At 41.2% G+C, this 12,175-nt stretch overlaps 1 protein-coding gene across 2 annotated transcripts in view; it reads right to left on the bottom strand.

Annotated features, from left to right (window-relative positions):
* The window catches only part of Atg13 (Autophagy-related 13), a 70,819-nt gene that overhangs the window by 16,700 nt on the left and 41,944 nt on the right, over positions 1 to 12,175 (bottom strand). For both annotated transcript variants that reach the window (XM_071675427.1, XM_071675426.1), the window contains exons 5-6: positions 11,738 to 11,851; positions 3,763 to 3,991 (exon numbers count right to left, since the gene is read on the bottom strand). In XM_071675427.1, coding sequence (XP_071531528.1) covers positions 3,763 to 3,991; positions 11,738 to 11,851 — 343 coding nt within the window. The remainder of the gene's footprint in view (positions 1 to 3,762; positions 3,992 to 11,737; positions 11,852 to 12,175) is intronic.

The following is a 12,175-nucleotide window of genomic DNA, read 5'->3' as shown; positions in this document are numbered from 1 at the left end:
TCGAGTAAGTAATGTAAGGGTAAGAGAGATGTGTGGAAATAAAAAGAGCGTGGTTGAGAGAGCAGAAGAGGGTGTTTTGAAATGGTTTGGGCACATGGAGAGAATGAGTGAGGAAAGATTGACCAAGAGGATATATATGTGTCGGAGGTGGAGGGAATGAGGAGAAGTGGGAGACCAAATTGGAGGTGGAAAGATGGAGTGAAAAGATTTTGAGTGATCGGGGCCTGAACATGCAGGAGGGTGAAAGGCGGGCAAGGAAAAGAGTGAATTGGATCGATGTGGTATACCGGGGTTCACGTGCTGTCAGTGGATTGAATCAGGGCATGCGAAGCGTCTGGGGTAAACCATGGAAAGTTCTGTGGGGCCTGGATGTGGAAAGGGAGCTGTGGTTTCGGGCATTATTGCATGACAGCTAGAGACTGAGTGTGAACGAATGGGGCCTTTGTTGTCTTTTTCTAGAGCTACCTCGCACACATGAGGGGGGAGGGGGATGGTATTCCATGTGTGGCAAGGTGGCGATGGGAATGAATAAAGGCAGACAGTGTGAATTGTGTGCATGGGTATATATGCATGTGTCTGTGTGTGTATATATATGTGTACATTGAGATGTATGGGTATGTATATTTGCGCGTGTGGACGTGTATGTATATACATGTGTATGGGGGTGGGTTGGGACATTTCTTTCGTCTGTTTTCTTGCGCTACCTCGCAAACGCAGCAGACAGCGACAAAGCAAAATAAATAAATAAATAAAATATATATATATATTTATCCCTGGGGATAGGGGAGAAAGAATACTTCCCACGTATTCCCTGCGTGTCGTAGAAGGTGACTAAAAGGGAAGGGAGCGGGGGGGCTGGAAATCCGCCCCTCTCATTTTTTTTTTTTTTTATTTTTTTTTCATACTATTTGCCATTTCCCACATTAGCGAGGTAGCGTTAAGAACAGAGGACTGGGCCTTTGAGGGAATATCCTCACATGGCCCCCTTCTCTGATCCTTCTTTTGAGGGGAAAAAAAAAAAAAAGAGAAGGGAGGATTTCCAGCCCCCCACTCCCTTCCCTTTTAGTCGCCTTCTACGACACGCAGGGAATACTTTACTTATTTATTTATTTATTTTGCTTTGTCGCTCTCTCCCACGTTTGTGAGGTAGTGCAAGGAAACAGACAAAAGAAATGGCCCAACCCACCCCCATACACATGTATATACATACACATCCACACACACAAATATACATACCTATAAATCTCAATGTACACATATATATACACACACAGACATATACATATATACACATGTACATAATTCATACTGTCTGCCTTTATTTATTCCCATCGCCACACATGGAATAACATCCCTCTTCCCCCTCATGTGTGTGAGGTAGCACTAGGAAAAGACTACAAAGGCCCCATTTGTTAACACTCAGTTTCTAGCTGTCATGTAATAATGCCCGAAACCACAGCTCCCTTTCCACATCCAGGCTCCATAGAACTTTCCATGGTTTACCCCAGATGCTTCACATGCCCTGATTCAATCCATTGACAGCATGTCGACCCCGGTATACCACCTTGATCCAATTCACTCTATTCCTTGCCCGCCTTTCACCCTCCTGCATGTTCAGGCCCCGATCACTCAAAATCTTTTTCACTCCATCTTTCCACCTCCAATTTGGTCTCCCACTTCTCCTCGTTCCCTTCACCTCTGACACATATATTCTCTTGGTCAATCTTTCCTCACTCATTCTCTCCATGTGACCAAACCATTTCAAAACACCCTCTTCTGCTCTCTCAACCACGCTCTTTCTATTTCCACACATCTCTCTTACCCTTACATTACTTACTCGATCAAACCACCTCACATCACATATTGTCCTCAAACATCTCATTTCCAGCACATCCATCCCCCTCCGCACAACTCTAACCATAGCCCACGCCTCGCAACCATACAACATTGTTGGAACCACTATTCCTTCAAACATACCCATTTTTGCTTTCCGAGATAATGTTCTCGAATTCCACACATTCTTCAAGGCCCCCAGGATTTTCGCCCCCTTCCCCACCCTATGATTCACTTCCGCTTCCATGGTTCCATCCACTGCCAGATCCACTCCCAGATATCTAAAACACTTTACTTCCTCTAGTTTTTCTCCATTCAAACTTACCTCCCAATTGACTTGACCCTCAACCCTACTGTACCTAATAACCTTGCTCTTATTCACATTTACTCTTAACTTTCTTCTTTCACACACTTTACCCAACTCAGTCACCAGCTTCTGCAGTTTCTCACATGAATCAGCCACCAGCGCTGTATCATCAGCGAACAACAACTGACTCACTTCCCAAGCTCTCTCATCCACAACAGACTTCATACTTGCCCCTCTTTCCAAAACTCTTGCATTCACCTCCTTGACAACCCCATCCATAAACAAATCAAACAACCATGGAGACATCACACACCCCTGCTGCAAACCTACATTCACTGAGGACCAATCACTTTCCTCTCTTCCTACACGTACACATGCCTTACATCCTCAATAAAAACTTTTCACTACTTCTAACAACTTGCCTCCCACACCATATATTCTTAGTACCTTCCACAGAGCATCTCTATCAACTCTATCATATGCCTTCTCCAGATCCATAAATGCTACATACAAATCCATTTGCTTTTCTAAGTATTTCTCACATACATTCTTCAAAGCAAACACCTGATCCACACATCCTCAACCACTTCTGAAACCACACTGCTCTTCCCCAATTTGATGCTCTGTACATGCCTTCACCCTCTCAATCAATACCCTCCCATATAATTTACCATAGCCTGAGTCAGGTACCCATTTTATTGACTAATCCCTAAGGGTGGATGAACAGCTGGGTTGACTGTGGACCAACCATTATACAACAGAGAAGATGTGTATGAATTACGTCAGGTGAAGGTATTAAGGCTAGCACTGTAGCTTAGCTTTAATGAGGCCGAAAGCCAAACCAGCAATCCTGATATATTGGATACAGGATGATTTCTGTAATCACTTCAACAGTTCTATGCCAGGATGGAGGTTCTGTTCCCCTCCCATACATTTCCTCTAAATAATGACCAGGTTCTCTTTCAATGACTATTCATCAAGCAAAGGCAAGCACTTCAGTTCTAATAGCGGATCAAATACAGAATTTTGTGTTATATCTTCTTTGCATTGATTGTTGGTCTCCCGTAAAAAGACAATGAGTATGCACCACTGGTAATTTGGTAAAAATCACTAACAATCTACCCTCTGCTTTCAGCATGTGAACAACCTGGGAGCAAAGAGACAAAGACAATTACCTCACCATCCCACCTATAGCAAATATGCACTGTAAAAAAAAGTATCTCATATGGTAACTTTAAAAACAAAATTCAGTTCTATATTCTCTTGCAATAAAAAGAAAAGGAGCATATCATACAATCTATTACGTATCTCACATCAATGCCTATGTCTGTATGAATCTCTGTTTAAAATATAAAACCACTCTCATAGTTTCTACAGCATGTAACAAATCATAAATCTTAAAAGATATCTAGAGAGATAGGAACAACTAAGAGAGGTGGGGGTTGCAAAGGAGGTCTGGCTCTTTTGCTTCATCATCCACAAAATGATGGTACAGGCAAAGAAGCCAAGCGAGGGTTTTTCTCAAAGGCTGATATCTGTTTCTGACACTGTTTTGCTGATGTAAGAGATGGCAAACAAGTATGAAAAATATTTTGGTTACATAAGAAAAACTATATCCTCACCTGAGCATTTCTTTCTTGAGCTGCATTTGACAGTTGATTAGCAGTGCCTTCACACTTATCTGTCTTCTTGTCATGCTGAACCTCAATGGCAGAGGTCAACAGATTAGAAAATGGGATATCTGGCATGAAGAAATCATCTGGCTTTGGAGGTTTGGCATCTACAAAGGCCACCGACACTTTCCGCTCAGGCTGTTGCTGTTGTTGGACATATCCACGGCAACTACTGTCACTGTAATACATCATACACAAATTAACATAGACTATCTCACATAACTGTGAATTATGATTGAAAAAATCAATGGAGGGTACACAATTACATTAATCCGAGATAATATATCAGTGAAGCAACTATTTTGAACACTTGAAAACTATCCATCTAACCCATGTACAATCATTAACTCACTTCCTAATTTTCAAAGGAAGGATAAAGTACATACAGCCTTAGAAAATAACTCATGCATGTTCTCAACCCATTCCTAGCATGTTAAAGTGAAACATGAACTTCCACTTTTGCATGATTTATTCTTACATATTCACTTGAACATTGAGGTGATTGTTTAGTGAGACCAGTGTTTCCATTCAGACTATATCCATACACAAAATACTTCCACTGCATCCAATCTCAATCATTCCTCTAGCCCTAAGAATTTCTCTCTAAATCTATCTATCTCTTCAGCAGCATATGTCTTCTCTTTGAACCTACAACTGTAAGGTGAAACCAAGCACATCTTGACAACGTACCATTTACTATACGTTCTACTTGGCCATACCATCCTAAAAGACTTTCATCATATGATATGGCAAGCTGATGAATAAAAATATCCTCAATTCTTCTCTCTCTCTCTCTCTCTCTCTCTCTCTCTCTCTCTCTCTCTCTCTCTCTCTCTCTCTCTCTCTCTTCCAAAATCATAACTACACTAAACAAATTATCTGTATTTAAAGCTCTTATTTTCACCTATCCTGATGTATATCAATTTGCATTTCACAATCCATTCAACAATGCTGGGACAAGTAGTGCTCCATGCAAACGTCATACTGGATTTGCCAGTAAATAATGAGGTACAAAGGGGCATGAATGTAGAATATAAATTCCTGAACGGAGAATGGTATATACGCATGAAAGGGAAAGAAAATGAGAATCATGGGAAAAATAGAGGAAAAAGGAATATAAAAACCTACCCTAAAAGGAAGCAAATAACAACAGAAGAAAGGTTAGTGTGAGGAGCACGAGTATACTGAAGTCTAAGAGAATGCTAGCAATAAACGATAAAGTTTGTAAAAGATGAAGAAATTATTCTAAAGAACAGTGGAAAAGATGATGAAAGAGAAATGTCTAATGGTAATGAAGACAAAGCTAAAAAGGAGTATATATATCTAGAAAATATTAAACAGCAGGAAGCAAGAGGAGCAATAAACCTCTTAAAGAATAGTAAAGTTAGGTGAAGAGATGGAGTGGTGAGTGATACAGTGAACAGTTGGAGTTAAAAAGCTGTGAAATGGATCTGGAAAGTGTGCAGAGAAATATGATAAGGTGGTCAAGTGCCTGAAGAAAAATCAATGCAGTAACTATTCCAGTGAAAAATGAGAGTGAAAGTGATTGTAAGAATTACCTACAAGCAAGGCCTCCTTAGTGTTGTTAGAAAGTTGTATGGTAGGACTGTTTATGTTAAAAGGACCAGTGATCACTCAGATGGTGATGAACATGGTGGATATGGAGTCAGGGAGCAAAGAAGGCTCTCCAGAGAATGGTGGATCAAGCATTTATGAATCTGAAAATGCACATCAGTATTTGAGAACTATTTCAAAACAGATTTTCAATCAGAATGACTCTTCACTGAGGCCAACCATAATGAGTGAAGGAACATGTGTTCAAAATCAATCCAGAGTTTGCATGGATGAAACAGCAGAAAATTCTCAGTGGACTGATCACTACTGATGACAAATTGTCAGCAGTAAGTAAATTGTATACTAAGCCTTCCAGAGTCACCAAGGCCTGTAGATGCTATTTCTATCATATTTAATATTTTCATTATACTTAATCGCTGTTTCCCACGTCAGCGAGGTAGAGTCAGGAAACAGACAAAAAATGGCCCACCACCTCAAATACACCTCAAATATATACACACACACACACTTCCCACACATTCCTCATGTGTCGTAGAAGGCGACTAAAGGAGATGGGAGCAGGGAGCTGGAAACCCTCCCCTTCTTGTATATTAACTTTCTAAAAGGGGAAACAGAAGAAGGAGTCATGTGGGAAGTGCTTATCCTCCTTGAAGGCTCAGATTGTTGTGTCTAAATGTATGTGGATGTAACCAAGATGAGAAAAAAGGAGAGATAGGTAGTATGTTTGAGGAAAGGAACCTGGATGTTTTGGCTCAAGGGTAAAGGGGAAGAGTGGTTTGGGAATGTCTTGGGAGTAAAGTCAGGGGTTAGTGAGAGGACAAGAGCAAGGGAAGGAGTAGCACTACTCCTGAACAAAAGTGGTGGGAGTATGTGACAGAGTGTAAGAAAGTAAACTCTAGACTGATATGGGTAAATCTGAAAGTAGATGGAGAGATCGGTGATTATTGGTGCATATGCACCTGGGCATGAGAAGAAAAATCATGAGAGGCAAGTATTTTGGGAGCAGCTGAGTGAGTGTGTTAGTAGTTATGATGCACAAGACCAGGTTATAGTGATGGGTGATTTGAATGCAAAGGTGAATAATGTGGCAGTTGAGGGAATAATTGGTGTACATGGGGTGTTCAGTGTTGTAAATGGAAATGGTAAAGAGCTTGTAGATTCATGTGCAGAAAAAGGACTGGTGATTGGGAATACCAGGTTTAAAAAGAGAGATATACATAATTATATTATCCCTGGGGATAGGGGAGAAAGAATACTTCCCACGTATTCCCTGTGTGTCATAGAAGGCGACTAAAAGGGAAGGGAGCAGGGGGCTGGAAATCCTCCCCTCTCCTTTTTTTTTTTTTTATTTTCCAAAAGAAGGGACAGAGAAGGGGGCCAGGTGAGGATATTCCCTCAAAGGCCCAGTCCTCTGTTCTTAACGCTACCTCGCTAATGTGGGAAATGGCAAATAGTTTGAAAGAAAGAAAAGAAATACATAAGTATACGTATGTAAGTAGGAGAGATGACCAGAGAGTGTTATTGGATTACCTGTTAATTGATAGGCGCGCAAAAGTGAGACTTTTGGATGTTAATGTACTGAGAGGTGCAACTGGAGGGATGTCTGATCATTATCTTGTGGAGGCGAAGGTGAAGATTTGTAGAGGTTTTCAGAAAAGAAGAGAGAATGTTGGGGTGAAGAGAGTGGTGAGAGTAAGTGAGCTTGGGAAGGAGACTTGTGTGAGGAAGTACCAAGAGAGACCGAGTACAGAATGGAAAAAGGTGAGAACAATGTACGTAAGGGGAGTGGGGGAGGAATGGCATGTATTTAGGGAAGTAGTGACGGATTGTGCAAAAGATGCCTGTGGCATGAGAAGCATGGGAGGTGGGCAGATTAGAAAGGGTAGTGAGTGGTGGGATGAAGAAGTAAGATTATTAGTGAAAGAGAAGAGAGAGGTATTTGGATGATTTTTGCAGGGAAATAACACTAATGAGTGGGTGATGTATAAAAGAAAGAGGCAGGAGGTCAAGAGAAAGGTGCAAGAAGTGAAAAAGAGGGCAAATGAGAGTTGGGGTGAGAGTATCATTAAATTTTAGAGAGAATAAAAGATTTTTGGAAGGAGGTAAATAAAGTGCATAAGACAAGGGAACAAATGGGAACATCAGCGAAGGGGGCTAATGGGGAGGTGATAACAAGTAGTGATGATGTGAAAAGGATATGGAGTGAGTATTTTGAATTTTTTTTTGAATGTGTATGATGATAGAGTACATCCCTATCTCTAGCCTATGTCATGCAACCACATAACATTGTTGGAACTACAATTCCTACAAATATACCCATTTTTGCTCTATATCTCTGACACCTGTTCCAACTGGACTCCCTCAAAGGGGTGGACACAGCAAGTCTCCATACCTGGAGGACCCCAGTGCAGCTTCTTAGCCTTTACTGCCTCACCCTTAGCAGGCCACTAGCAGAGGGCAACTCTGGCTATTTCAAACCCTTCCAGCCCTGTAAATAACAGCCAATATCTCCCATAAACACTCAAAGTGAAGTCTAATTTTCTGACCCTAAAATTAATCTAGTGCTGTTTCTCACAATAAATTCAAAACACAGGCTGCATGCACAGTGGAAGCCAATGTTTCCCTATGTGAACTGAACTATGGAGAGGGTCAGATGACAAATGTCCTACGCTTGCGCTAGATTAGGCTTAGAAAAAGACTCAGAATTAAGACCAATTTTCTGACTCAAAAATTAACCTAAGTCTGTCTCACACAATAAATTCAAAATGCAGACTGCACACACAGAGGAAGACATTTCCACACAAAGATCCAAGCCAGCTGCCTCTCCATACAATAAATGTAGGTTTTACTCTCCAAGGCAGTGTCCTGTGAGCGAAGATGCATTTCTTGGAAATATATCTGCTGTGCTCTGTCAAGCCTCATATTCCATAAGCAGGAATCTACCTGTGCTCTCTCTGCAAATGACTCAAAGATATTCACAGATAATGCCTGCCTGAAAGGGGTTTACTTTTGGCCAATTGGTAAATGCCACTAAGTTGACATCACCTTAACCATCTCCCAACAGCTACTCAAAGCTCACACATTTTGTAGATCACAGGAGCCATCCAAAGGCAGTTTCAGAAGAGTAAAGTTCTTTTGAAAAAGGAGCGGAAGAAGGGGAGGGTGAGAAAGCCAAGAAAAATTGCTAATCAGGCACTGCATCAGAGAAAAAGCATTCCATTCTTCAAAACTCAAACTGATCTTGGCGTTCTAGCAATGAAAGCATACCTACATGAAGAAGGAAAGAGGGAGATAAACCTCCCTATACAATTTGCCTCAAAGTGAAGGCCTGGAAACTGATTCTTTAGAAAGAGAAATCACCAGAACCACAAGATATGTTCACTATGTCAAAAACTAAGGTATCAGTTGACAAAGGTGTAAGAGGGATATCAAACAATTGCTGAAGTTTTTCAATAAATTGCTCTAGAGGAAGAATAAGGTAGAGGCTCCCTTCTTACAAAACTGTACTATAGTGAGGCCCAGGTCATGCTAATATGGGAGATTGAAATCCACATAAAAAAAATTAGAAATGCTCATTAAAAAGAGGGCAAATGAGAGTTGGGGTGAGAGAGTATCATTAAATTTTAGGGAGAATAAAAAGATGTTTTGGAAGGAGGTAAATAAAGTGCGTAAGACAAGGGAGCAAATGGGAATATCAGTGAAGGGGGCTAATGGGGAGGTGATAACAAGTAGTGGTGATGTGAGGAGATGGAGTGAGTATTTTGAAGGTCTGCTGAATGTGTTTGATGATAGAGTGGCAGATATAGGGTATTTTGGTCGAGGTGGTGTGCAAAGTGAGAGGGTTAGGGAAAATGATTTGGTAAACAGAGAAGAGGTAGTAAAAGCTTTGCGGAAGATGAAAGCCGGCAAGGCAGCAGGTTTGGATGGTATTGCAGTGGAATTTATCAAAAAAGGGGTGACTGTATTGTTGACTGGTTGGTAAGGATATTTAATGTATGATTCATGGTGAAGTGCCTGAGGATTGGTGGCATGCTTGCATAGTGCCATTGTACAAAGGCATAGGGGAATAAGAGTGAGTGCTCAAATTACAGAGGTATAAGTTTGTTGAGTATTCCTGGTAAATTATATGGGAGTGTATTGATTGAGAGGGTGAAGGCATGTACAGAGCATCAGATTGGGGAAGAGCAGTGTGGTTTCAGAAGTGGTAGAGGATGTGTGGATCAGGTGTTTGCTTTGAAGAATGTATGTGAGAAATACTTGGAAAAGCAAATGGATTTGTATGTAGCATTTATGGATCTGGAGAAGGCATATGATAGAGTTGATAGAGATGCTCTGTGGAAGGTATTAAGAATATATGGTGTGGGAGGAAAGTTGTTAGAAGCAGTGAAAAGTTTTTGTCGAGGATGTAAGGCATGTGTACGTGTAGGAAGAGAGGAAAGTGATTGGTTCTCAGTGAATGTAGGTTTGCGGCAGGGGTGTGTGATGTCTCCATGGTTGTTTAATTTGTTTATGGATGGGGTTGTTAGGGAGGTGAATGCAAGAGTTTTGGAAAGACGGGCAAGTATGAAGTCTGTTGTGGATGAGAGAGCTTGGGAAGTGAGTCATTTGTTGTTCGCGGATGATACAGCGCTGGTGGCTGATTCATGTGAGAAACTGCAGAAGCTGGTGACTGAGTTTGGTAAAGTGTGTGAAAGAAGAAAGTTAAGAGTAAATGTGAATAAGAGCAATGTTATTAGGTACAGTAGGGTTGAGGGTCAAGTCAATTGGGAGGTAAGTTTGAATGGAGAAAAACTGGAGGAAGTAAAGTGTTTTAGATATCTGGGAGTGCATCTGGCAGCGGATGGAACCATGGAAGCAGAAGTGAATCATAGGGTGGGGGAGGGGGCGAAAATCCTGGGAACCTTGAAGAATGTTTGGAAGTCGAGAACATTATCTCGGAAAGCAAAAATGGGTATGTTTGAAGGGATAGTGGTTCCAACAATGTTGTATGGTTGCGAGGCGTGGGCTACAGATAGAGTTGTGCGCAGGAGGGTGGATGTGCTGGAAATGAGATGTTTGAGGACAATGTGTGGTGTGAGGTGGTTTGATCGAGTGAGTAACGTAAGGGTAAGAGAGATGTGTGGAAATAAAAAGAGCGTGGTTGAGAGAGCAGAAGAGGGTGTTTTGAAATGGTCTGGTCACATGGAGAGAATGAGTGAGGAAAGATTGACCAAGAGGATAAACGTGTCAGAGGTGGAGGGAACGAGGATAAGTGGGAGACCAAATTGGAGGTGGAAAGATGGAGTGAAAAAGATTTTGAGTGATCGGGGCCTGAACATGCAGGAGGGTGAAAGGCGGGCAAGGAATGGAGTGAATTGGATCGATGTGGTATACCGGGGTCGACGTGCTGTCAATGGATTGAATCAGGGCATGTGAAGCGTCTGGGGTAAACCATGGAAAGTTGTGTGGGGCCTGGATGTGGAAAGGGAGCTGTAGTTTCGGGCATTATTACATAACAGCTAGAGACTGAGTGTGAACGAATGGGGCCTTTGTTGTCTTTTCCCAGCGCTACCTCGCACACATGAGGGGGGAGGGGGATGTTATTCCATGTGTGGCGAGGTGGCGATGGGAATAAATAAAGGCAGACAGTATGAATTATGTACATGTGTATATATGTATATGTCTGTGTGTGTATATATATAAGTATATTGAGATGTATAGGTATGTAAATTTGCATGTGTGGACGTGTATGTATATACATATGTATGGGGGTGGGTTGGGCCATTTCTTTTGTCTATTTCCTTGCACTACCTCGCAAATGCGAGAGACAGCGACAAAGCAAAATATATATAATAAATAATGTGTCTTTCTAGTGCAGGAGTCATGGTGTTCATTATGAAATCCATCGGACCCATCTGTAAAGTCAGATTGTTTGATGCACATACATTTCATACATGCAATCATGCAAGTGAATATCAAGAACTTGACGCCATGTTTTATTTCTCCAATCCTATTTCCAAATTACTCATCAAAATTCATCTAAAGTGTCAGAAATTTGAACACATTCTTGAAAGTTCATGTGTGACTTTCATGTGACTTTTGCCCAGGAATTCTGATTTTGGACTACTCTATAGCATCAGAAACAGGTGAACAATATTCCCATTTGAACAAATCTGCTCTTTATATCATGAATAATGCAATAAATTTAACCAGAGCCTACCACCCAAGGCCAAACCCTTAGACTATTCCATTATCTTGCTACAAGTAAAGATCTCTCCTTCAGAACTGAATAGTCTATAAATATAAAGCCTTACATATGGGTACCTATGTTTTCTCACTCTCGAGCAGACTGAAAGCTGATGATCTATACCTGCTTGTTCTGGAGCGTGGTGTTGACGGCTGGTCAAGAGGAGAGGCGGTAAAGAGCCGTGCTGCATCCTGGCTATCATCTGAAGCTTGTGTCGCCTCACTGCTGTCATTCCCTCTGGAAAAGATGAGCTTGACTTGGAATGGATTATTACATTCTTTTTTTTTTAATACATGATAACCATTTCCTGCATTAGAGATAGCGCCAGGAATCAGACGAAGAAAGATACATCTGCTAACACATACAAACACACACATAAAACATCTTATTTATACTATACTTTGTTGGTGTATCCCATGTTAGTGAGGTAGCGCAAGGAAACAGACGAAATTAAGGCCCAACCCAACCACATACATATGTACATACATACACGTCCACAAACGCACATGTACATACCTATACATTTTACAGTATACATATATAAACATACACAGACATAAA

The sequence above is a fragment of the Panulirus ornatus genome, chromosome 21, assembly GCF_036320965.1.
Source record: "Panulirus ornatus isolate Po-2019 chromosome 21, ASM3632096v1, whole genome shotgun sequence".
NCBI lineage: Eukaryota > Metazoa > Arthropoda > Malacostraca > Decapoda > Palinuridae > Panulirus > Panulirus ornatus.
Note: the sequence above shows the minus strand (reverse complement) of the source record. Positions and strands in the feature narration are given on the sequence as shown.